This window comes from Artemia franciscana, chromosome 2, assembly GCF_032884065.1.
Source record: "Artemia franciscana chromosome 2, ASM3288406v1, whole genome shotgun sequence".
NCBI lineage: Eukaryota > Metazoa > Arthropoda > Branchiopoda > Anostraca > Artemiidae > Artemia > Artemia franciscana.
This window is the reverse complement of record NC_088864.1, coordinates 44,459,058-44,486,917: the sequence shown is the minus strand read 5'-3', so window position 1 is coordinate 44,486,917 and position 27,860 is coordinate 44,459,058. Positions and strand designations below refer to the sequence as shown.

Genomic DNA, 27,860 nt, shown 5'->3' with positions numbered 1-27,860 from the left:
TCTACCGAATCGATTTGGGAGTTCCATGTGGTGTTAGGAAATTTGCTAATGGGCCCTTTGTCTTTGAGACAAAGGGTCAGCCGACACTGGGAATTTGAAAATGATTTTCAAGGTATCAAATGGCCTTCAGTTTGAGCTCTTTTAGGGTGTTTTGGTTCTTTGAAGTTGTCGAAAATTGACTTGGTCATGTCTAATTTTGAATAGTCTTTAAATTGCTATTGGTAAAAAAAAGCTCTTCTAAAAACTACTTTTCTTAACACGAAGCTGCACAACTACATAATTCCCTAAAGGAAAGGTTTTTACTAATTAAAGCAGAATGTCTTCTTTCAATATATGCTTTCTAATTGGATTAAAGGCCACCGAAAATATAAGTCATCTTTTAATGGAGTCACGGAGCGCAGTGTTCAGTTATCGACTTACGAACGATAGTTTGCCGATTGTTGTTTAACTCAGTTTCAAGTGTTTTTATTTATCGTTCACTATGGTGGCTACAGTTAAAGTTTTCAAGAAAACTTCTCCCAATGGTAAGTTTGCTTCTATTTATCAGTGGCGACTTTGGTTCCGAGGAAGCTCATGGACTTTGGCAACTGCTTAAAGCCAGTTTCGCCGTTTTTTGGCCACTTCGCTAAATTCTTCGCCATTTTTAATTTTAGGATACCACATCGAATTGATGTCCATTGACACGTTTATAAGTGATCACTTAAATGAACCGAAATAATAATGACATTCCTAAATCCGTATTCAAAGACAAAATATTTGTTTTCCCCCTCCTCCAACTTTTAGTCGATAAGAAACATATAGGTCCAGTTCTGGGAGGTCAGGCCTAGAATCCCTTTTTCCTAATGGCTTACAGTGAGATTTTTAAACCGATCAGAGTCCATAAGGTTTTGACCCATTCTTGGGCCCCTTAATATCACCCCTCCTTCAAAATTTGAGGTTCTTTTTGCTTAGTCGAACGATCTCTTTAAGTTTCAAGCTGATCGGAAAGTGACGTTTTCTGGTCTATTTTTGGCCTCATTTTCTTCTTTTTTTTTGGGGGGGGGGGGTCCAAAATATTTATTTGGTACTTTAGAGTTCCTTATGCTCAGTGACTTCCGTTTGTAAGCTTCAAACCATTAACAAAAAAGTCTCGGGTCCATTTCAATTGAACCAATATTTTCTTAATTCATTCCAAACCTAGTAAATAGTGTTTTACCTTAGCTATTGGCCCCGATTGTTTTTTTTGGGGGGATGCACATGCCCTCGACCTTGTTTTTATTTATTAAAATCCCCTGGTCCAGGAACTTAAAGGCATGGGTTTCAAGTTGTTTGGAAAAAAGTTTCTCGCCCTTTTTCAGGCTGTTCTTCGGGAGCCCGCGCTACCAAACTTTTTTCTGTGTAATAGGATTCCTTTTACTCCAAGGACTTTCTGACATAAGTTTCAATCCAATCGAACGAAATTTTTGCTCATTTTTGGGTTCTCTTCTGAGAAGTCCTTGCCTCAAACCTAAACTTGTTTTTGTTGTTTTTTTTATGAGGATCTCATTGGCCCAGGAACTTACGGGTGTAAATTTCAAGAAAATAAATCAGCCGTTTTGGGCCCTATTCTTTGGGCTGGTGTCTGAAATTATGTGTTTTCGTACGTTAACTTGCCCTTGGCACAGGGACTTACGGCTACAAGCTGTGAACTTTATTGGACATATACGATTTTTCCAATTTAGGAACTCTGCAAGTCCTCCTTCCTGCATACACGCTCAAATATATGGTGCATTAGGCTCAGGGAACGATCCTTCGAAGTTTCTGGCTAATCAGACGGCCAAGATCAAACATTCCCACCTTTGTATTTCACTATAAACCAATCGGTGAATAGCGGGTAATTAGCATGATATTGGGCCCTTCTCGATGGGGATGTGTGGATTATGTCTTTCCCGGAGGCATATTTATTCAACATATTGGTTATTCTGAGTAAAACAGCTATCTGGAAGCGTTGATCCGATCTTTCAGAAAGCTATGGGTGCCTCTTGGTAAAAAAAAGGGGGGGTCTGGGAAGCGGCGAGTTGCCCTCTAATCACTTTTGATCCTCAAATAGAAACTAGAACTTGCAATTTTAGTTGAAAGATTCTCCTTTGGGGTTCTTACGACGGCTCATACTATACCAAGTGGCTGGAGAAAAAAAAATGCATGGAATGGACTTCGCTAATACCCTAACCCTGATTATTTGCGAGGGGCCTCTTTATCTCTTTCTTACGCTCCTACAATTACGCTTTCACACAACATCGTCCATGTTATGACCTGCTGTAGAATTTATTGAAAAATCATATTTGGTGAATGGAAATTTTCCCTATAATCGAAATTGGGAGTCACAGATTAAGAAATTGAGAAGCTTACCCTAGCCTCGTGCAGCATCGATCGTTAAAATGTACGAATAGAAGGCATTGCCATCCGTGTTCGTATTCCGTTTTGAATCATTTTTTTAATATTAATATCTTAAGTTTTTTTCAAGGCTTTTTTGGATTTTTCCTTTGACTCCTTGGGATTTTTTCTTTTTGTTTTCAAAAAAGTATGTTTTTCAGGAATAGTAAAGAATCATATTAAAAGCTAAAACGAGCATAGAAATAAAGTCATTTAATGATTTGAGCTTAAAACAAATGGACAACCATGTCAAACATAATGATAACAGATACTACTATGGATGAATTCAAATAGAGGAATTCTAAAATGAACAAAAATTACAATGACCAAACCTAGCTCAAAGCAAACAGAAAGTAACTCAAGTAAGGGTAAGAACAAAAAATTAACACAAAGGCCACAGACTTATTTTTGTCCTTTGCCAGTTCAAAGATTACAGGCACAAGTCCTTAGGCCAAGGAGAACCTAATTTAGAAAATGAAAAAGTTTGGGGCACGGAACATCAAACATTCACACCCGAAAAGGCCAAAAAGTTGTTCATCTGCCCGGCTCGTAACTCACATCCTTAAGTCCTTGGGCTTGGAGAACCCAATTGGAGGAGAAATAGAAAAGATATTAGTTCCTCCGAATACAGGGCCTATAAACTTTTTTCTGAAACTTAAATAAAACTGTAAGTCCCTCCCAACTAAATATATAGAGCACATGGCAGCAGAAATTTTTTGTATCTTTTCTTTCGTTGATGTGAACATTCATGTCTTAACCCCATGAAGGAGACAATTTCGGTACAGCAAGCCAAATGGTAGGGTTATATTATAGTCACATTTGAGAAAAATCAAAATAGCCAATCATTACATCTTCCCTCAATCCGTTCGCAATTTATCGAGCTCGTCTTCCAAATCTTAAATTTATGATTGACTAATTAAAATAAAGGATCGAAGAATAATTTTCTGCAATCACAAAAGATGGATGCTAGGAACAACAGTTTTCCTATCTGTAAGTTGAATGCGGCGAAACATACCAGACACAGTACTAGTTGAGAAACCCTTTCCTTGTTACGTTAATATGACCAAGTACAAGCGTGACATTAAAATCAAGGGAAAACACATCTTATTATTCATAAATCTTGGCTTTTCTATCGTCAGGTGTGACGATGGTGTAGCTCTGGAAAAATTTTTTCACGGGCCTGCTTGAACCTAAGGTCAGTTGGTTTAGAATCTTTGTTTGGTTTTCTCGTCGAGTGATTTCTCTTTGTTTTTTTATTTAAGGGAAATTGACAGTGTATCTTGGTAAAAGAGACTTCGTCGATCATCAAGACTCCGTTGATCCTATAGAAGGTGTCGTCGTCGTGGATGGAGAATATCTGAAAAATCGGAAAGTCTTTGGACAGGTACGTAATTGAGTGGAAGACTTTTGTGGTTTGAAGAAAAAATTTAACAATTCCAAATTAACAACAAAATAGACAGCATATACTGAAAACTATGATCCTATAGGAACAAACTAACGAAATCCAATGCTGTAACAGGCTTTAGAAAATACATGATTTTTATTCAGAGGGTTTAGAAGATGCGAGTCCGTTATAGGGCTTGAAGCCTGAAGAAACACTTTTCCACGTACAGCGTATTATCCAAGATTTTGGAAGGGTTAAGGGGTTGCCTAAAATTTTAATTACCTTTTATTTTTCTTACTTGAAACATTTGTAGGCTAAAATTCGACCGCTTTTTTGTTAACGAGATTCGCGTAAATACAAGTCAAAACTCCATAAAAGTGAAATTCATCCAACACAGAGGGGAGCCCTCGTTCCTCGATCTTGAGATATTGAGCTCAGTACAATCACTTTGATGTTAACCATTGATGATCAAACAAAAAGGCAAAGATCAAAAAGGTTTTGTATAGGATGGACTGTTTTCTTTTTTGGGTGTATTTTTACTTCCTACCGTCGGAACTTTATGTCGGTTTAAATCTGATTCGTCTCACGCTCGATCTGAGATAAGAATTTAATTGAGCATTGGATCACTCCAATGCTCAATGGACTAGCACTAGCACCATAGTGCTACTAAATTCTAAATGAAAAGTACCACTGATTCGGACGTCACAGTTAACTAATACAACAGTCTTTAATCAGTTTAGGGAACGTTTAATTTAATATTTTCCTTTCCTTTTTCGCAAATTAATTTCTAAATAAAAATCAATTCAGAGCTACTAACTTGACAACCCCGGTTAGCAGAGATGTCACTAAGATGTCAAACAAGGCCAGAATCTATGGAGCCTTTTCGATTCAAGAGCTACTTTATTCTGGTGGCAAACAAAAAAAGTGTATTCAGGTGTTAAAGGGAGTAGTTAATTTTGTATCCATAGAATTTTCAATCTATCCTTGCAATTTGAGTTTCAAAAGTCAGATTTAGAGTTTCGAAGCGAGCTTTCGAAATGCAACTCCCTCAATACAAAACCATTGTCATACGGACATCCTTCGGGTTGTTGAGTATTTGCTGTTGTGAAGTCATCTTTTTTCTCTCCATCTAAGTAGACGCAAGAAACTATTGCTTCCTCCACCCCTTCTTCCAGAAATTTGTCGACCGTTCAAGGCTTAGCTATAGTTTAAGATTTAATCGACTAAATTGCCTGCATTTTATCATAAAATTTTGGGTTTTCTCCTATGACCCTTCCGTAATAGTCGATGTTTATAATTTTTATTTCTTTGAAAATGGTAGTTTTGTCTTAAAATTTGAAAATACTCCAAAATATTATGACTGTTAAATGAGTTTCTTCACCTTGGATTAACGCCCTGGCCTTTAAAACATGCTCAATAATGTAGCGCTGCTGCATAATATTTGCGGTTGACCACTGGTGGGTACACACTCCCCCCTAGGCTTTAAAAGATTTGAAAAATCAGCCAAGTCGCTACTACGCCCTTCCCCCTCGCTTGTCTTAGATACGTTTGCTGAATGCTGTTTTGTTTTATGTGTCTTCATTAAAAGAGTCGAACTTCAGCGTAAAGAGCGAGGTGTTGAGAAGGGGACAGCCCCTTTCATATACGGAATAATTTTTGTTCATTTCAGTTACTTTCATTCCTTACTTTCAGTTAAAAAACTTAATTTTTTATTTAATTTCTGATCGTTTTTCAAATAATACAAAATACATATAGCTGTTTGATAAAACACTTTTTATAACAGTTTGGTAAAATTTTTATTTACTTTATGTTAAAATTCAATGTCATAGCTCTTCACCTTTTCCTGACTAAAATCAGGGACCAAAACGTTTGAACCGGTGATCTCTCGACACTACACTTCAAATACAAACACTATGTGTAAACAATATTTGCCGATTTCAAAACTTACAGGTCTCTCCGATATATAAAGGGGCTCCCCTCTCCTCAACACCTCACTCTTCACACTAAAGTTTTTTAGTACTTTAAAAAAATAGTCTTAATGTTCTAATTAAACGGCTCTTGTGTTTCAGGAGCTGTTATAAAAGAAATGAAAAAAAAATCAAGCATTAGCGTAAACAGTAAGGCGTTGAGGAGGGGGTAACCTCCTTCATATACGTAATAATTTCTGTACGTTTTAAATTTTAATATTTCTCCTTAATTTCGGTTGAAAAAACTTGTTTTTTTATTTAATTTTGAAGTTTTTTCAAATAATACCGAGAAATCTGGCTCCACCTCCACGAAAAAATGCTCCCCCCAGAAAGATCTGTGAAAATATACCCCAGAGAATTACCCTTAACATCTCCACACGTATTGATTTGGCAAAGAGAAAGTAATGCAAATGAAAAGAATTCCGTATAGGAATTCTGGCTTATTCCCCAGCGTAAAATTTCCCTGAAAAGTTCATCCCCCGGAAACTTCCTCTCCGATGAAAAATACCCCCATCAAAAAGATCACCACCCCTCCCTCACTCTGAAAATTTATCCAAACTTCCCAACAACAAATACTATGCGTAAATAATGGGCAAGTTATATAATTTAAGGACCCTCCTTCAGGGGCTGTTGGGATCATGTTATCTCCAAAGGCATAGTTTTTGGAGCTTTCAACTATGTTGAACAAAATGGCTATCTCAAAATTATGATCGGAAGATTTTGGGGGAACAGGGTGTGGAGGGGCTAGCTGTCCTCCAATCTTTTTAGTCACTTAAAAGGGCACTAGAACTTTTATCCGTGATCTTTTTTCTGATGAAAATTTTGCAGGTAGGAGGTTGGAACCTCTACAGAAGGGTTTTCTGATACCCTGAATCTGATAGTGTGGTTTTCATTAAGGCCTTTTGGGGGGCATTGACCCCCATTTTTCAAAATCTGGCAAATTTTCTCAGGCCTTCGGTGGGTAATACTAAGCTTAGTGAAAAAGTGTCTTGAGAAATTTTTAAAATGCTTATTATTCTAATTAAACGGCCCTTGTTTTTAAGGAGTTCTTTTTTAAGAATTGAGACAAAATTCAAACTTTAGCGTAAAGAGTGTGATATTGAGGAGGGGGCAACCACACTCATATACGTAATAATTTCTTTTCGTTTTAAGTTTTGATGTCGCTCTTTACTTTCAATTGAAAAAACTTTTTTATTTAATTTCTGATCGTTTCTAATAATGCCAGGGAATCTGGACCCCCTCCATGAAAAATTCCTTCCCCCCTATGGAAATTTTTCCCCTTGTGCAATACCCCCCAGGAAAATTCCCCCAGACAATACCATTCTAGCTGAAAATTCCCCCTGGAAAGTTTCTTGCAGACGACTCCGGGTAAAAAAAAATTCTTAGCCCACTTCCATTTGAAAAAGACCTGTTGTTAAAATCATCCTGGAAATCCATTCCCTTGTCTGATTTTTAATTTTACAGACACGAGCAACGTATAGCCGTCTTTGGTTAGTAGTTCTCTGAAGAATTTTCGGAGCAAAAAACAAAAACTCTGTTTCATTGTTGCTTGTGCGACGCATTGATTGGGAAATATTATGTTCCGTTTTCTCAGAAGGTAGGTTGCACTAAAAATTTGTTTAAAGTCTATACAAAATAAACCCTTGTGTTGAGCGCAGGAAAAATTGGAAATTTTTATATTAATGAAATAAAACAGAGACTCTTGATTAAAGCATAATACATACTAAATTTGTGTTAGCTCTTTTTGGAAGGCCATCCTCTGAAAAAGCAAAGGCCCACTCCGCTTCTTTGGAGGGCTCAATCCTTTTTGGAGGAGGAGATGCCTCCTCCTCTTTACTTTTCTGTTTATATTTCGAGTATATCTCTCAGACTTGTATGTTCCATTTCAATTTTTTACAGTTATTAAGTTCTTTTCTGAATAAACGGACCCAGTACGTAAAAATAGGAGATTTTAAATCAAGTAACAAAATTATAACATGCGTCATTCTTCAATGATCAGTTCTGGGCCCTCTATTGCTTTTTTTGTATAAACGATTTGGATCAGTACCTGGTAAGTTGTGGTCTGTTAACTAGTGAAGTATCTAAGGTTAAGGCTATTTTACGAAGCTTTGCAGATGATACCCATTATATTGTGGCTGCTAAGACAGAAAAGGAGCTGCCAAATCTTTTGAAAAGTGGTGTGCTATACATTAAAAAATGGATGAGACTGAATAAACTAAAGTTGAACCACAAGAAAAGCTCCCTGTTGATATATGGTAGAAGTCGTAATTATTTTCCTTGGATTGAGCAGATTCAGTTAAGTGGAAACATCATCTTACCTACCAAGTCAGTGAAGTTTCTTGGAGTTGTACTGGACGAGTGCCTCAATTTTATGAATCATGTCGTCACATTTCTGCCAAAATCGCTCCTAGCATCGGAATGATAAGAAAACTTAAGCATATTATCCCGGATAAGGAGACTTCATTTCTCTCTTGTGCATACACAGCTAGTACTACTACAGCTAATGCATTCTGTATCACTGCATGGTCTTCTACGTTCGCAGTTCATCTTCATCCATTGAGATTGCTACAAAATAAAGTGGTTAGAGTGTTGATGAGTGTAGATAAACCTTCTTCACTGAGGTTCTGCCATGTTGAGCTTGATATTGAGATATTGCCCATTTTTGGTTTAGTGAAATTTTATAATGCTCCATTTATGTTAGTACCAAAATAATTTGTTGCCAAAGTGCTTCAGAGGTCTTTTTTACCGGTTTGAAGTGTTCAAGAGCATAATACAAGGAGTTCAAGTCAGTATAGGAATCCTAGAGCAATTACTATACGATCAAAGTTTCCTGCGCGCTATGTTTGTCCTAGTGCCTGGAATACTTTGTCACATAATATTGTACAGGAAGCTAACCCGAGTAAGTTCCGAAGTTTCCTGAAAGACCATTGTTTTAGGGTTTACTAGAATGATGGTTGACGGGTTCTCTGGTTTCTCTATTTATTAAGTTTATCAAATTGTTTACTTATGGTTTGATGGATTGATGATGAGAGGTAACAAATGGTTGTTTATTTGATTTTTTGTCGCCTCTTATTTTGTTTTTGGTGGTTAATTGTCGTCACTTTTCATAAGTTGATTTATATATAGGCCTAGTGGGATTATTATTTACATAAACAAGCTTTGCTTCAGATTTTTTTATGTTTATTGTTGATGAATGCACCCTTTCTTTCTAAAAAAAAGAAAAACTAATTTTTTTCAGCTCAGTATGGCTACTGCTCCCGTGCAACTTGTTAAATTTGAAAATTTTTGAGAAAATTGCACAAAGAAGAAACACCTTACGCGTTGTTTCAAGTGTACTAAACTTCTTTTTATGTAAATATTGTGATATTAAATTTTGATTCCTTTTACGCTTTTAGGTCATCACAAGTATTCGATATGGTCGCGAAAGAGACGAAGTTATGGGCCTTCAGTTTTGTAAGGAAATGGTGCTTATTTCAGAACAAATAGCGCCAGACTCGAAGACTAAAAGTAACTTATCGCCCCTGCAGGTATGATTGAAAAGCTCACATAAGGCTCTTGACTAAGCATGGACACTGTTTCTGTTTTCTGTTTCTGTTCTGTTTTCAAAGTACATGTTTAAAAAACAGAAACAGAACAAAACAGATGACCTGTTTTTGATTTCCCTGTTCTGTTCCGTTTCTGTTTTTATAATAGCCTTTTTGTCCTGTTTCTTTTTTATTTCTGTCCTGTTTCTGTTTTCTTCTGTTCCTGATTTTATTTTAGTGTGACGAGAATGAAATATTCGCAAATTTCAGACTTATAAAATAGTATTTTGATTTGTAATTTGAAATTGAAAAGAAGCGTTTTTGAAATATTGGTAGATCCAGGGTTTCTGGAGGTGAGGGGGGAGGGCTCAGCTTTTCATTTGGTAATTGACCACAAAAACAGGCAAAAATAATGAAAAGCATGCCCACTTGTATTCTTAAAACAAAAGTTTGAAGTGTTAATAATATCAAAATTATAACTTATAACTAAAACGTATAAGATTCCTTAAGCTTAGTGTCACCCATAAAAGGCTACGAGCCTGAGAAAATTTGCCCGATTTTTGAAAAGGGAAAAATCCCCAAAAAGTCGAAGAATCTTCATAAAAATCACATCTTCAGGTTCAGCATATCAGAGAACCCTAATGCAGAAGTTTCAAGCTCCTGTCGGCAAAAATATAGAATTTTGCATTTTTTTTTTTCGGAAGAAGGCTAAGAGGCCCGTGTTCATTTGTTTTTCTGTTTTGATTTTTTTTTTCCAAGGGTGATCATATCAAACCACTGGTTCTGGAACATCATTTTCTTCAGAATCAATTGAAGGAAAAATCAAATGTTCCAGCGTCCAAAAAGATTGGAGGGCAACTAGCCACCCGTCAATTTTTCCCCAAAATCATGATAAATTTAGCCACTGTTTACGTATAGTATTTGTCATTGCGAAGCATACATAAATTTTTCAGTGGGGGATTTTGTGCTTCGTTTGAGTTCCATGGGGATAATTTTCCATGCGGAGTCAAATTTCCAGGGATGAAACTTCCAGGGAAATTTTATGCTGTGGAGATTTGATTTCTATGCAAAATTGTTTTTATTTGTATTACTTTCTCTTTGCCTAAGCAATTTTGCATGTGGAGATGCTCTGGGGGGAATTTTCAGCGTTTTTGGGTTTCCAGGAAATAGTTTACTTGGGAATGGGGATTTCTGGAGTAATTGAAAAAACGATTAGAACTTAAGTTTTTTTTTAAAATGAAAGTATGCTTAGGAGAAATTTTCAAGCTGAACCTTCTGCGAGAAATTTTGCGGAGGGGGGATTTCAGATAGGATGGAATTATCTGGAAGGAATTTTAGGAGGGTGTATTGTATGTGGGAGGAAATTTTCCACGGAGGAATTTCTCGTGAAGGGAGTGAATTTCTTATGGAGGGTGAGCCAGGTTTACCGGATTTATTTTAAAAACGATCGAAAACTAACTAAAAAACGAGTTATTTTTCAACCAAATGTAAGGATTAATATTAAAAGTCAATATGAACAGAAATTATTCCGTATGTGAAGGGGTTTCCCCCTCTTCACTACATTGCTCTTTACGCTAAGTTTGTCTGTTTCTCCCAACTTTTTAAGAGTGGCTTCTGAAACACAAGGGCTGTTTAATTACATAGGAACATTTTTATAAGTGCTAAGAACTTAAGCGTGAAAAACAAGGTATTGAGGAGGGGTTAACCCCTTCATATACAGAATAATTCCTGTTCGTTTTTAGTTTTAATGTTACTCCTTACCTTCAGCTGAAAAGACTTATTCTTTATTTATTTAATCTAGAGCAGAGCAAGTGTATGGGTTGGAGAACGTATTTTCTGCCGCAAAGCACCCGAAATTTTGAAATTAACTATCAAAAAGTGCAATTTGTCTTTATATTTTCATACTTTTGAAAACTTATCCAAGAAAAGAGAATACTTAAATAAAATAGACTATTATGGAGCAAAAAACCAAAGTTCCTTTGAAATTCAGTGTTTACTTATTTGCCAAATGAATGAACTGAATCAATGAATGAATTCAGTAGATGGCCTAGAACAACATTTTCAGGCAAGAAGCGCCGTCAAAATATGCGAACGACCCTCAAAGTATGCTTTTTCTTTTGATTTGTTTCTCACATACATTTGCTAGAACATACCTAATCTTAAAAGACTGTTTTAAGCCGCGAGGCAACAAAAATCTTTAGAATTGGCAGTAAGAAGCGTCTTTTTACCGTGCATTTTTCTTCTTTCATATTTTTGTTTAAGATGGTTTCCAAACATCAGAATGGGGGAAGGGGCAAATGATGGTCTGAATGGGGGAGACTGGCCCCTCCCAAAACAACTATAGGCTCTGCTTAAGCATAATGATTTTGAGCTGACTTCATAAATTGATGACGACAATTATGTTATTATCGAATTGTCTAATAACTAGTATGCATTTCTGGGAAATTCGAGGAGATGCTGTATAAACCTAATAGCGCATTTTTGGAAAAAATAACAGGAAAAAGTAACGAAAGTGTTACTTTTAGAGAAAAGTACTACCCGTGGCAAGTGGCAACCCTGACGAGAAGTTAATGAATTACAATAATTATTGAAAATGAAGCTAATTTTTTCAGATTAGACCCATTTATTTTCTGGACTCAAAACGAATTAAATCTTTCCGGATTGCTCTAAGGTATCTTAGCGTCCCACTACTAGTGTGTCGAACGAACCGGTATTTTTGGTCGCTGAATTTTTCACGCGAAAGCAGTATGCCTGGGCAATGTCCAAAACGCTAGAAACGTGTATGTTTTTAAGTGACAAGCTTAAAGACTTGAACAAATGATGCTATTATTATCTTTTTGATAATAAACCAAAACTTATCACTTAGAGTTTTCTTTCTTTAAGCTTTAAGCGTTGTAAAGACAGCTGTTTAAACAGCTGTTTTTTGAACGAAAACAGAATTTTTCTGTTTTTACAAAAAAAAAAAAACAGAATAGAAGCAGGTCTTCTGTTTTTTTTTTTTTCAATGACCTGTTTTGTTTCATTCAGGCCTTTTTATTTTTTTTTTCTGTTTCTTCCAAAAAACAGAACAGTGCCCATGCTTACTCTTGACTACAAGAAACACCATAGCTAAATATAATCATTAATAGTGAGAGTATATAAATCGACCGCCCAAAATAAAAAAAATTGCAAATAAAGAATCATTTTATAATAAGAATCTGACTACCTTTGTGGTAAAATTAAATTTTACCAGATCTACATTAATATTAATGTAGATCTACTGTGCAGAAGAGAATGAGAGTGAGTAGGAAGAGTCATATTGGTACCAGCCGGCTGCTGGGGACAGGCAGCTCAAGTGCTCGCACTTCCCACAAACCAAACAGAAGGGAGGAGAAGATGACAAAGAAGGATATATCCTCATACAAATTCTGGAATTGGAACCTCGTGATGAAAACATTTTTGGAGGCCCGTTCGCCAACAGGAAGAAGAGGTTGTAACGGACAAGCGAAGTCCTTCGACCAAGGCATAAGTAGAGAAGAAAGAAATTCGTTGTTAAGGACAACTAATAAGATAATTCAGATAACATAATAGTGACTCTGTGTATACAGGGTACCAATGAAATCATTATTTTGTTAGAACTGTTACGTTAGAGGTTAGTAGTATGGATAGAAAAAAGAGGGGACAAATCTCCCTCGATATATTACTTGCACACTCCCCTCCACCCTAGAATCAAAAATATACAGTCATGAGAAAGTATCGATGGCTGCTATATTTCATTTTATACAGAGAGGTACTATCATTTAACTTATTTTATATGTTAGTTTTCAAACAGTACCAAAATTTTAAGCTACTAGTTTGACTCTTTGTTTGACTCTCTACTAATTCTACTTAAGTGTGACTCTTTGCCACAATTCTGCTTTTTAAAACAATTAAAAGCTTTAGCGTAAAGAGCGAGGGATTGCGGAGGGGACAATCCATTTCATATACGGAGTAATTTCTGTTCGTTTTAAGTTTTAATGTCGCTCCTTACTTTCAGTTAAAAAACTAGTTTTTTTATGTAATTATAGTTAGGATCTACTTTACGTTCAACTCAAAACAATTTGACCTGATATTGAATCGCAAACTTTTACCGATTAAAATTAGGCTTCTTTGCATTTTCCAAGGTCTTATGAACTGGGGTGCTCTGTTAGTGGCTAATAGTTTGCTAAAGCGTCGACAATTCCTCTGTTCTCAGTTTCTGGTGCTTCCAGTTTCTATAGTTTCTGGGGGGAATTGTAGAAACTTGGGAAGTGTCATACATAGTGCTTCTTGTTCTTCTGGAAGATTTTATATCGGCTGTAACCATCATCGATTTCAGAAACCATTTATTGAGAACCAAAATGTAAACTTCTCGAATTTGATAAAGTTCGTTGAGCTTTTGATTTTGTTCTGGCTGAATATCTTTTTAACTTCGCTGACCCCATTTTACCAAGCTCCTTGAAGAAAATCTTGCATCAAAAGCAACCATAAAAATATCAGGGACTACTTACAGAGTACCTAAATTAAATAGAAAAGCTTTTAAATTATAAAAGCTCATTTAAGTTTTGATTTTGCTTTGGCTGAACATCTTTTTTACTTCACTGGCTCCTTGTTCTTTTAAGTGAATTAAAAAAAACAGGTTTTTAACTGAAAGTAGGGAGCAACATCAAAACTTAAAACAAACAGAAATCATTACGTATATGAAGGCGGTTGACCCATCATCAACACCTCGCTCTTTACGCTATAGTTTGACTTTGTGTCCCGATTCCTTAAGAATGACTTCTGAAACGCAAAGGCCGTTTAATTAGAATAATAATCTTTTTTTAAAGTTCTAAAAAAAACTTCAGCGTACAGAGCGAGATGCTAAGGATGAGACAACCGCCCTCATGTACCTAATAATTTCTGTTCGTTTTAAGCTTTGATGCTGCTGCTTCCTTTCAGTTGAAAGAAAAACTTTTAATTTCTTATCGTTTTTAAATAATACCGGGAAACCTGGCTCCTCTCCCTGGAAAATCCCTCCAATTCGTCGAAAATACATCCATGGAAAGTTCTTCCCAGTAAAATACCCCCCACCCTACCAGGGAAACTCCCCCTGGACATTTCTATTCTGGCTGAAAATCCACCCCGAATTTTTTTTTTTTTTTTTTTTGCAGACGGTTCCGGTTGAAAAATTTTACCACACTTTCATTTGAAAAAATTTTGATGTCTGCTTTTTTCTAAGATCATGCCATAAATTCCCGCCCCCTCCTTGAAAGATTCTTCCCCTAAATAATCCCCCTCCGCTGGTAAAAAGTTGCTCCCGCAGAAAATTCCCTCTGGAGAAATTATCCCGTGAAATATCCCCATACAGAATTTTCCCCACGGAACCCCACTATAGAAAGATACTCTAGACAATTGCAACTCAGTAAAAATTTCTCCCAGACAATTCCTCTTAACATATCCACATGTAAAATTGACCTGGCAAAGAGAAAGTAAGACAAATACAAAGAATTTCGTAAAGGAATTCTAGCGGATTCTCCCAGTATGAAATTTCCCTTGATAAGCTCAACCCTGGGAACTTCTCTCCCCACGGAAAATTATCCCCGTGAAAAATCCTCCCAGCAAAAATACAGCCCCCCTCCCAAATAAAATGTCTGTATACTTCCCAATAAAAAAATACTATATGTAAAAAATCAGCAAATTTCAAGACTTACAGGCCTTTCCCCAGAGGCTGTCGGGGGTCGTATTACCCTAAAGGCATAATTGTCTGGATTTTTTCAACAATGGTGAACAAAAGGGCTATCTTAAATTTTTATCGGACGACCTTGAGCAAAAAAGGGGAATGGAAGAGGGGCTAGTTGCCCTCCAATCTTTTTGGTCACTATAAAAGGGCATTAGAACTTTTAGTTTCTGTTTGAATGAGCCCTTTTCCGATATTCTATGACTATTGTTTCGATGTAACCACCCCAGGGGAAAACAAAAAAAACAAAATTAAAATAAAGAACAAATAAATAAGCATCCGTGATCTTTCTTCTGGCCAAAAAAAAAAATTTCCCATTTTTGCATATGTGAGCTTAAAACTTCTACAATAGGATGGTGAGATTTTCATTCAGATTCCCTCAACTTTTAGGGAATGTTTCCTCCCCTTTTCTGAAATCAGGAAGATTTCCTCCGTCTCATAGATTTTTGTGTCACTAAACTTAATGAATCTATCTTATATATTTGGAATCAGCATAATAAGCCAATTCCTTTGACATATCTATTGATATTAAAATTACATTTTTTTAAAGTTTCGGTTACTATTGAGCCGCGTCTCTCCTTACTTAAAAGTACGTTACCACGAACTGGTTGATTTCACATTGAGCGCAACCATCAAATAATAAAAGCTCTTGGAAGTTTCGATTTTGCTCTGGTTGAACATATTTCTAATTTCACTGGTTCCTTGTTCCCTTGTCGCTTTAAGTAAATTTCACACTGACCAGAACCATCAACAGTTCGAGAGACTGCTCATAGAACACCTAAATTAAATCGAAAAACTTCCAAATTATAAAAGCTCTTGAAAATTATTGATTTTGCTCTGGCTGAACATCTTTTCAACTTCACCGGCTTCTTGTTTTCTTGTTCCTTTATAAAAATTTCACGCTGACCGCAACCATCAACAGTTTCAGGGACTGATTATAGAGCACTAAATCAAATCGGAAAAACTTTTAGAAAAGATTCTGAAACTTTTGATTTTGCTCTTAGCTGAACATCATTTTAACTTTCACGGCTACTTTGTACATTTTAAGGAAGCTACTGTTGGGATAAAGGTCTAGCGCAATTTGTTTGTGAGGTTAAACAAAAAGACACCCTTTTTTCGGATTTTACATCAAATAGAAATACAATAAGCTTGATACTTCGCTGGTAGTTTATGTTGATACTTCAAAAATAAACAGTTAACTAGAATGAAAGCCAAAATAAACATATTTACTTTAAAAAATAAACCCCCTCCCAAAAACAGATAAACCAATAAATGAACCAAATGAAAAGACAGTATTCACTAACATAAAATCTCTTAGGTGGATCATATGTGAATTCAGGTTAGTATAGGTAATTATGAAGGCCAGTTGTGAGTGTGAGTAAGGGGAATAACAATTCAAGGCCGTAATGAGTACAACAAAATAGACTATGTAACAGCAGGATTAACAAGTTCGTTTTCTTCGCTTCGCAACTTGAACCTAGTTACGTCGTGGTTTGGACCACAGCTTATAAAGCAATACAGTTATGAAAACTCGATTTATTTTTGGTACACATTGCGCCGTAGCGATCCTAGCGGCTGGAGACAGGAAACTGGCAGTCTGAATCTAAATGTCGGAGCAATTTACAGCTTAGATACCAATAATAGACGGGAATTGCGTTCCCACCCATGGTGCTGTAGTACGATCGAGGAGGCGCCAAGTTCAGAGCTCTGTACCAATAGCTTCTCACGGGCAAGATAGGTGTTTTCATAACTGCATTGTAAATCTAAGCTGTGGTTTGGACAGCGACAACTTAATTATATAGTTAGATTTATTATTTTTATATATTTCTTTTTCTCTAAATCTTGGTGTAAATTTCTATAGGCCAGAGAGGTGGATGCCTTCTCCAAACTCTGTTTTGTTGTCTCCATACCAGAGCCTTCAAGGAGGGAGGGCGCCATGGGGAGGGATGGGATTGATCGCCCACTTTGGTAAAATTTTTCACTTTGATTCGGCCTTTTTTGCTTATATTTGAGTCAGGAGGGGGACATCGTAACTGGTTTGTCTATGGGCACCACCAACCCTAGGAATGGCTTTGCCCCAGATCTAATTTTGCCCCCAGCTGTTCGTTCGCCCTATTTAACACTTTCTAGCGTGAACAATTTGTGATTATGACTGTATCAATTTTTATGATATTTGCCTTGTCACTCGTACACTATAAATTGATTACCAGTCAATTTGGCTTAATTTTACCCTTTGTTGCATTTCGCTAGCTCATCTCACTTTCTGCTGTTTGTGTAAAAATGAGTTTGCCCCCTCCAGGGTTCGTTTTAATTTAAGCCAATACTTTAATTTCTTTTATTGTTTTTATTTGTTCAGTGCTTTTGAGTTTGACTTCTTTGTTTTGTCTGTATAAATATTCATTAATTCTTGTCTTCCATGACACTTTATTTTTTATCCAGGTAAACATTTGTTGGATATTTTTCTTTTTGAATTTTGCAGTCCTAAAGTCCTGTTCTTTTTCCAGTTTCCACGGTTGGGCAGATTGACTTCAGATCTTTCACTGAGAGAAACTATCACTCCAAAAAATATTTTTGAAGCTTGTTCTCTTGAAAAGAAGTGACTAGCATTGAATTACTTACTCTAAAGCACAATTTTTCAAGAAGAGTAAATAGCCCAACATTAATTTACTAAGATATATATGAGATTTTTTAGAACAGCTGTGAATAATAAATCCAATCAAATAAAAAAAAATTATTTCATTGAGGTAATAATCAGATGCTTTCTAAGCACTACAGAAACTTGTTTATTATCTTGCTTACTGTAGGAATCTGAACCTCTATAAACTTTCAGTACATAAATTATGAAAAGGTTTATGCTCTTTTGAGGCACAAGTGTTCTGAAAACTGACTAAAAATAGACTTGACTAACTTCAATACCGATTTTGCCATCTACTTTAATATAACTTACATACCTCTGTTTCATTGTGGCTTATTAGTAAAGTAGGGCATTTTCAAAACACTACCCCAAATACAGTGATATCAAAATTAACGCAGAAGTCAGAAATATACTTTATGAAAATGGTGAAAAATACTCTGGTTTTGTTTTTGAAGCACTGATAATTTGAGGACTGACAAAATTAGACCTGGTCCACATCAATACATAACTCACTTAATCATCGTTATTTCTATATTTATTAAAGCTACCAATTTTTAGGAAAAACTTCTGAAAAAACTTGGTTCTGATGCGCATGCATTCACTTTCCAACTTCCTACTACAGCACCAACATCAGTTGTTCTTCAGGAAAACAGCAACGATCAACCAATGGGAATTGAATATGACCTGCGTGCGTTTGTTGGTGAAAATCAAGATGACAGAGGACATAAGAGATCCAGTGTTTCGCTAGCGATTCGCAAGGTTAACATCTGTCTTTTCATAACTATTGTAAAAACCAAACTTACTGGTAACGTTGTATGAGCCTTTAAAAATTATAGCAAATTAGTTCAATTTTCAGAAAAAACATCAGCTTATTTTCCTAATACAAGGAACAAAATTGTGAAAAAAATGTAGCTTGAATTTTCTACAGGCATAAAACCACGTTTTGTGCCTGTGAAACTGCAAATGATATTCAGTTCCTTTTTTCTGTATCACAAAGGTATAATTCAAGTATTTTCTTTTTGCTCCATCTTGATTAACATCACCAGGCTACCGCTCCTTCCATGTTTCATGCTTTGGGAGAATGTAATTCCCCCTGCCTGTTTGGTAGCGTTTACCACCTTTGTGCTTACCAATATTTCTTTATGTTGCAATTTTATGCGTGTGTCTATAGTTCCTTTTTTTGTTTGTATATCATGAGACGGAGATCAGCACCGCCGGTTCGGATCTTAAGGGTCTAGTGCCGCATCCTTTACCTTTTCTTTTTTATATATCGTGCATTTACGTTGATGTGTTTATAAGACCCTTGCTGAAATAAGAAATTAGGGATTTATTTTAAGAATAGGCCTTTCCGTGGATTTCCCAAAATTTTCTATATTACTATAGCAATCGAATGATGTCTATCAAATTGGCATAACATCGGCATAACAATTTGGCATAACTCCAAGCCATCTTAATTTGAGAATTTAGTTGTTTGCAGCTTAGAGTGCAGGGTGTGCCAATTCACTGAACTAATAGGCGAGGGGCGAAAATCTTCTTCCTTTTTTTAAATGAAGATGTACAAAGATATTTTCTGGTTCTACGGGGGGTGGGGAGGGGAGTTGCATTTAATCTGTGAAAATACCCAAAAATGTTGTTTTGCATAATCTAGGGGCAGTGCCAACAAGATCTTGCTTAGAATCCAGATCAAATTCTAATAGCATATTTGGTTAATCTATAAGAAAAAGAAAACAAAGGAGTGCCACAAACTGTCCAACAAAATCTTAAAGCTCTCTAAGCAGAAAAAAAATGGACAAATGGACTTCATAATTCCTTCTCATCGCTAATTTGGGCTTTATAATGATTCATGGAGGTCCTATTTTACTAGCACAGCAGCCTTTCAAGGTAGGGATGTAGCTAAGGGGGGAATCCCCCAAAATTCCATGGTGTCGACGCTACGCGCCAACACATTGGAATTCAGCTTCTATGTTTAGTTTAATTTAGGTTATGTGTCCACATGTATCGACAGAGTAGACTATTTTGTCGGCATATTTCCTATATCCCCCCTCCAAACTCTAAGCCCAAGCTGCACAGGTGTCATCTCCAGTTTGATGGTAAATTATATTCAGCATACATCTGACAACTATACTCCTGTCATAGTTTATGGAAACACTTCAAAGTAAGTGACGAGTCAACGGTTTAATAACCCTATGTTAATAAGTAAATAAATTCAGAGAGGGAGAGAGATTGGAAACCTAAAAAACACCCTTCCGTAGAGCTATGAAAAATGTATCTTTAACATAAATTTTCTCGAGGATTTTGTAATTTAATCAATACAAAAGCGGAAATACAAATAGCCCTTAGATAAATGGGTTCCGAAACACTTCGCATACAAGGATTCAAAGTCTTCAGAGGCTTCGTTTAATTTGATTAAGTTAAACGATGGGCTTTTTGACGGATCTTGCAAAAGTGCTTCAAAATTAATATATTTCCTATGGCTTTTCTATTAACTTTTGACTCTTGTCATGAACAAGTAACCAAATACTTAGATGGAAAGAGCAAATAAAAAAGGTCTCCGATATCCGATTCTGCTTTTCGACGGTGATTGCAATGATTTCTTTTTTTGAGCCGTTATCGAAGATTTTCAACGACTTAACGCACCTATCGACAGCAAAAATGGGCAAATTAGAGAGCTGGTGTTATATTTGTGCGATGTTGTAGACATATTTTATCTAGTTTTAATGTCTGTCTGTCAAGTTTTTTATGTCACAACATATTCAGGAAAACTTTAAGTTCTTTTTTTTATATGGGATTGAGAAATATATTCTAGTAGATGCAACAAATCAAAATTTCGTGTTTTTGGTTTTAAATCTTTCGACAGAAGCCGTCAAAATACTTGGTCATGCCGTCAAATCGACATAAACTTCAATAAATTATTGACGTCAATAAACTATTGGTAATTCTAACCCTTACACCTGACTACGTATAAAACGTATAAATGTGTGTTGTGTCGACAGGGATCTTAAATCGAAGTGCACTGATGACATAGTTTGAAGTTAAAAAATAACTCATTTTTAACCAACTCTGTCTCTATCCCTCTTTGGGCAAGTTTATTTTTCTGACAACAAATTGCATCGCATGCTTAGTAGGGTTGTAAAAAAGTGGGGATGTGAAGACATTGATCTTCATTGAACAATGCTCTGCAAAATTGAAACTGAGCATGTCCCACAACTTAAATATTTATGTTTTACGGGCTTAAAAATTAGCTAAACCATAATAAACTACATAACATTGAATAAATTAAGTCTTTAAAATCAGTATAACCGCAATTTAACTTAATGCATTACGGGAAATGCAGGAATTAAGGTCAATATTCCGCTCCTCTGCTCATTTCATATCTTCTGACCTTATATTTTTTGTGCATCTGGCCATGTAGAATAGTCATTGAAAACATCTGTAGCTTTCAAGTTTATTTTTCTACTTTTAGGTCCAATATGCCCCATCATTGCGTAGTCAAAAACAGCCAAGCACTCTTGTTAGCAAGGGCTTCACATTTTCATCTGGCAAACTCAATATGGAAGTAACTTTAGACAAAGAACTATATTACCACAATGAGCCCGTTGGTGTGAACATCCTGGTCACTAACAATTCAAAGAAGACGGTAAAAAATATACAGGTATGTTCAGAGGCCTGTGTTTAGAGGTCCCAAGAAAGGGCAAGGGGGATGAACCATTCAGAGGTTTTTGTTCTAAATTAGCTTATCTTAAATAGCACGGAGGACTTAAGAGTTTGTAATTCTTTAAATATTTATATATAGGTTGCCTGATCTCAACATCGTATTTAGTGGAAGTTTGAACCCCCCCCCCCCCCCCCATGAAAAGAATATTTGTCTGAAAAAAATTGTAGTAAAAATACACAAAAACACATTATTTATGCGTTTTTTACCCACCCCCCATCGAATAAAACTCTGGGATACGACCCTGCCTGATCTCCAGAAAGTTCTTATAATAGATCTTTCAAAGAAATCTCATTTTTTCTTCGACAGTTAATAACTGTGAAAAACTTGAGCTTTTATTCTCTCATCAATAATGTTTCCAGACATAGTATTGTTTCTGATGTTTCGAATACTAATCAGATCCATATTTGTATATTGTTTTGAAATACTTCAGTACATTAATTAGTTGAAGTTACTATAACATCTTAAATTAAAATAGTCCTAAATAACTCATATCTTTGAGGCAGTAGAACCAGTGGACGAAATCTAAATGTAATCTCTGTCGAAATGTGGACTTACTATTTCTGAAACTGTGGGGTGCAGGAAGGCCTGAAGGAGGTTTACAAACGCAGCAGAGCTATACCGGGAAATTGACAAGTTATTAAACAATATAGTAAAGTCGCACAATTTTTTTTTATATAAGCATCCGGAGAAACGATCAGTTTTCTTAAGTATATTTTTTTTCTTTATGGTACTCTATCGCTTATTTTTCAGTTTCTGCTGTCATTAACACTTGATTTGGGGAAATTGGCTCCAAATTTGCCCCCCCCCCTCTTCCAGGATTTTCAAGAAATTACGCCACTATCAGAGGGGCTCATAGGCTGAGCTCTGGTGCCGTAAGGAATAGCACGAGCATTTAATGAATCTGAAAGAGAAGCAGAATTTTAAGCTCGGAATTAATCGTGGATTTCAGATAGCTTCTTAACATGGTTCTTACCTGTTTCTGCTGTGCTTTTAAAAGTTTTCTTATTTTCTAATTCTGATTCGTTTTTTATTTCGAGCTTATTGAAATGCTAATAATGCTAGAAAGCATTAAACACTTTTTATTGCCATTTTTTTATCCTAATTATCTTTAAGGTATATAGCGAAAAATCGTCTTAAAGTGTTGCCTTCTTTCGATGTAAACACACGCCGTAAAATTAAATGCATGGCTGCTTGCCACTCAAGAACTATCCAAACTTTTAGTACTCTCATATCTGAATCATATTGGTTAATGCATTTTTAGACCCTATACCTAAATGAGTAATTTCAACGTGGGGTCCTTGGTACCATACTCTTCAATACTTAACCTCAAGAACGCACAATAGATGAGCATTGACAGGGTTGTGAGACTAGGTTCCCTTTTTTATTATTTTGTACTGGTGTTCCCAGTGTTTTGTATTTTATTCACTTGTTTTGCCCCCCCCCCTCCCCCTTTTCTGTAAGTTTCCCTTTATTTTTTCAGTTGTGTTTACTATCCAGTTCTTTTTAGGTTTATCAGTTTTTTTACCTTTCTAATTTAATCTGACAGTATACTTATGAAATTTTGACTAAGGAAATGACTTTTCATTCTGTTATTGTTGTTTTGGCTTTTTTGCCAGTTTTTTTACGATTCTTTTTGCTTGCATGGCATATAATAGTAAGTTTTCGAAATGAATATCGGTACTTGTATTATATATCCCCTACCTAATATTCTTCATCTTATTAGAAACATGGGTATTGCATAATTTTAGAATTTCCCAAATTTTGTTAATAAAATATTATATATTCATCATATTTTGATCCCGAAACGCCAATGTTAGGGAAAATCCAAGGTTCTAATTAGATGAAGAATATAAGGTAGGGAGGATATCATACAAGTATCTAAATATCTTATCTAAACAAGATGATACTCTCCGGGGTGGATATTTTGTTCCATTTTATTTTTATTATTTTTTGTAACAGAGTTGTTGACAAAGAAGACGGAAATGAATATGTGACACATTATCTTGATGAAGGCATACCATCTTTATGCAGTAAAGTGTCATGCAAATCAAGTAATCTATCTCTCAAACAGACTTCGAAACTAGATATTCCAACTTGTTGGTGCAACAACTTAGAAAGCTGATAAATAAATAACTTGTCTAACTAGAGACTTAGAATTCCTTACCGACATAATGGATGGTTAAATTTCACGGGCATATACGTATAATTTTTTTACTGTAAATTAAACAGTAATATGAACTAATCTTCTTGCATATTCCACCTTCTTGGTGAAAAGATTTATATTTAAAAAGTAACTGGAAAAAAATAAACGACAGTGAAATTAGCAGAAGTAGAAATTATTCCGCTGCATTCAATTTGTTTAATATTAGAATTAATACTTAGATTTTTAGTTTGGCTATGTTACCGAGCCTCCTCTAAAATAAAATGGCCAATCTGTATTGAGATATTAACTTGAATGTTCGACACTGAATTATTACATCCTCAATTTTGCTGTATTACCAAGCCATCAGTAAAAAATTGCTAATTTTATATTATGACAATGACTAGAATTTTTATTTTAGCTTAGATGATTGTATTTAGACTTTTAAACACTTCTACCCCTCTCAGCATTTTACCTCTGATTACAGGTATCTATTCTTCAAAATGTTGAAATCACAATAGTAAATTCCCATTTTTCCAAACGTGTGTCCCATCTGGAATCTCGAGAAGGCTGTCCTATCACCCCTGGCTCCTCCTTGACTAAGACTTTTATGGTGACGCCTGTTGCTACTTCCGTTAAAGAAAAACAAGGAATTGCTCTGGACGGATACATGAGGGTAAGGTACTTTTATTCGTCTCAAAAATTCATATGATAAAAGCACCAATTCAAATTTTATCAGCTTAAACAGGAAAACCTTGAAGAGCGTTCATATTTTAATAATTTGTTACTAAATAATGGGGACTAAAACTCTTTTATATAATATATATAGCTTTTCCTCTTCCGATTTAAATATTTTAGAACCAGAGACATTCAATCTTCAAATATTTCGGCACCCAGAGACTGGTGAAGTAAAAAAAATGTTCATAATAAAGCTTTCAATTTAGAATTAAAAGTGTGCCATTAAAATTTGTTGCTTGTCAATAGAAATTTTTGAGGTAATCTTGAATGTAATCTTGGAAAAAGTTTATATCATATTATGAGTTGGCCCCGTAGTGCTTCCAAAATCGTATTTTTGATTAAACCGATTACCTCGATTAAGACTGCCTCTATCAAGGCAGTCTTGAGTATAATCTCGGGAAAATTCGATATCATATTGTGAGTATTGGCCCCATAGTGCTTCAGAAATCACGTCTTTTCATACGAAGCATAGATACACAAAAAGTTACTGGTTGATATTAGTGGACTTCTAATTAGGTTTGAAATATACAAATGAGCCCGCAAAACATAAAACCAATTAAATAGCAGCGTTAAACAATTCCATCCAGAAAAAAATTCTTAATAAATTGAAGAAAAGTTTGGGCACTTGGGTAATAAGAGTTCCAAAGACTATCAAGAATTTATATGTCAGCTAATCTCTAGAACTTTTGTTTATCTGGCTCTGCTAATGTCTTTGTATTATCATAGAAAGTTCGTCTCGAAAACAATTGTTTACCTTATAGGAGATGACACAACCTTTTTTTTTCAGGGTAGACGGCATATGCCTCTAAAACTTTTTGTCTACCCTGAATTTTGACTAACACCTTTTTGGGTGGGGTGGGGACATCCTCGTTGAAAATACCTCTTTTTGGGTATTTTCATTGAAAGAATTTAATGTGATAGAAAATTTACCCCCCCCCCCCATATTGTCAAAGTGCAAAGATCTTAGAGCTGACTAGTGTCTGTTCAATTTAAACAGTTCATGGTAACAAACTGTAAGTAAGAACATGGCCCAATAGTAACCGAATTTCAAATAACAATTGATACATTAAAAGAATTGGCTTTTAATGCTGATTCCGAAAACTCAGTAAGATTGGTGTTACCAATCAAAAGCTGTGTGCCTGAGAAACTTTTTCTGATTTTCGAATAAGTGGGGAAGCATCCCAAAAAGTCAAGTGATCTTATTGACAATTACACCATCAGTTTCAGAATATCAGAGAACTCCACTATAGAGGTTTCTAGCTCTTATTTAAGAAAAATGTAGAAATTTCATTTTTTTTTCATGCTCCCTATGAGATAGGGCATCTCATGTTATTTTTAATTTTTTAGGATGAAGATGTTAACTTGGCTTCATCGACCCTTAGTGAACGAGGCTCCAACGACGCAACTGGATTCATTATAACCTATACAGTACGAGTACAGCTGAACTTGGGTGCCATATCTGGTGAACTTGTTGCTGATGTTCCTATGAAGCTCATGCACCCGATGCCAGGTAAAGGAATACTTCTGACATAATAACACAATTTACTAATTTAGCGAGTCTGTTGAACATAATTGAAAAAAAGAAGGGGACCTATGAACCTTGGGGTACTCCATTGTGGATAGGGAAAGGATTGAAATAATGATTCAAATATTTGACTGCTTTGATGTATTTCATGAGAAGGAGGCAACCAATTTCACAAGTAAAATGTGAATATTGAATACATTGATATGTTTCTCATCTAGTATATTTATGTTAACAAGGTCAAATGCCTTTTGAAGGCCACACTGCATTGACTATACTTTATTTGTGTTCTCTTGATTTTAACATCCCTACTCTACTACGAAAGCGGAAAATTAGCATGATAATAAAATAGTTTCATCAAATAGATAGGAAAGTTGCTGTTCCTAGTTTTCATCTTATCTACAAAATGGTATCATAATGCCAATCGGAGATTAGTCTTCAAATAATTCAATTTTTCGAGTAAGCAGATAAGAATTTTTTAATTCTTGGAGAATTAGGGGCTGAAAACATTTTTTCAAGTTTTTTTTTTAGCATTCTATTTTGGTATCCTTCTATTATCCTTTAAAGCCTTAATGTACTTATATCATTATAACTCCGAAGAATCATTTTGCGTCTGGAAAAATAAGATCAAAAATAATTTTGTTCGATATTTAAGTTTAGGAAGTTTCAAGATTCAGCTTGAAATATTTTTTCAAGGTTAAATTTCAACTGGGAATAAGCTAAAATTTGTAGAAAATTTTTAATGCCAAATAATACATCGCTAATGTAGGGCAAAAAAAATGAGGATTATTGTGTATTTTGGGGTTAAAACTGACGAAATGTCATGTAGAAAATATAAAGTACAAAATAGTTTTTATAAAAGAAATTTCGTCTAATTAGACTAATCAGACTTAAATTTCCCTAATTTTAAGATAAATTTTTGATATGAAAAATAAAAGTTTCACAACAAAGTAAGAACTGGGAAATGTGGACGGTATTGGCATATATGATATAGATGAAATTAAAAGGGTAAGGCCAAGGGAGAGAATTGCTCTAATTATACTGCAATGACTTGAGTAGTCTGTAACAGAGGCACATCGAGGAGGTCGAAGCCTTACCTTTTTTGTATTAAGCGTTTGACACTATGAACACTATTGAGGAGTTCAAGCTTGCCAACTGGCTTCAAGCTTGCCGTTAAGTGTCATCATAAAAGATAATCTTTTTGTGGTATGGAAACGACAACTGTTTTGTGAAAACATAACAAATAACAAAACATATTCCTAAATAACAATAACGAATTCCTAGATTCGCGTGTTTCTTTTTTGTGCCAAACTTCTTTTTAGCTTTTCCCCTTCCTTACCACCAACCCTCTGTGATTAGAAATTCAGGTCCGCTGATTGGAAAGCGCGTGGTCGCCCAAAAAGATATGAAAAGATATAAAGAAAACGATATTCTATATTATTTCCAAAGCAAAGCAAGAATAAGACCTAAAGATGCACCCGCGGCAGCTCAAGACCGGGTTTACTGGAGAAGGATGGTGTCTGCTCTCTCGATGCTGATACCAAGTTGAGAGAAGAATTAAGTCGAGTTATTACCCCTAAGATAAATTCTAAGGAATTAGAGTCTGTAAAAACAAACCGAAAGCAGAATTCTAAATATATTCTAAAGGATACATTCTAGAGAAATAGAATGTGTAAAAACCACTAAAAGCATAATAGAGTATTTCTAAGAACCACTGAAAGCATAAGATTTGAACCCTCGATAAATTTTGCAGGTACCTCAGACAAGTACGGAAGAGGAAAAGGAGCCCCTGATAACAAAGTGATAAGTCGCTACGACAACAACAGCTATGCCAAAGATGAAGATGAAAACATCATTTTCGAAGATTTCGCCAGGCTTAGAATGAACGAGCCCGAATAGAAAGATGCTCCATTCGGTCTCTTATTAAATTTTTGATCCTTATCTATTTTGAAATATAGCAGATTATATATATTTTAGTTTTAGCTTGAATACAGTATCTCCAATGAATGTTTAGCCATATTTCGTGTTGAGCCTTATAAAACAAAAAACTATTTTTACTGGTTTGAGTATAGGATCTCAAGATTTTTAAATTATCAGCCCCCCATTCCATGAGGGTATCTGTTGTCAT

The 27,860-nt window shown here is 35.4% G+C and overlaps 1 protein-coding gene across 1 annotated transcript; it reads left to right on the top strand.

The window, feature by feature from the left end:
• Positions 1-373: 373 nt before the first annotated feature.
• Positions 374-27,703, top strand: LOC136042459 (arrestin homolog). Its single transcript, XM_065727422.1, has 8 exons — positions 374-524; positions 3,654-3,775; positions 9,138-9,269; positions 18,176-18,376; positions 21,081-21,269; positions 23,960-24,148; positions 25,558-25,720; positions 27,486-27,703. Exons 1-8 carry the CDS (start codon positions 482-484, stop codon positions 27,629-27,631), a joined length of 1,185 nt encoding a protein of 394 aa, XP_065583494.1. The 5' UTR covers positions 374-481; the 3' UTR covers positions 27,632-27,703.
• The last annotated feature ends 157 nt before the right edge of the window (positions 27,704-27,860 follow it).

Coding starts and splice junctions, on each gene's coding strand:
- LOC136042459 (XM_065727422.1), top strand. CDS start 482: ATGGTGGCTACAGTTAAAGTTTTCAAGAAAACTTCTCCCAATG. Junction 525..3,653: donor CAAGAAAACTTCTCCCAATG/GTAAGTTTGCTT, acceptor TTTTTATTTAAG/GGAAATTGACAGTGTATCTT. Junction 18,377..21,080: donor TTTCGCTAGCGATTCGCAAG/GTTAACATCTGT, acceptor TTCTACTTTTAG/GTCCAATATGCCCCATCATT.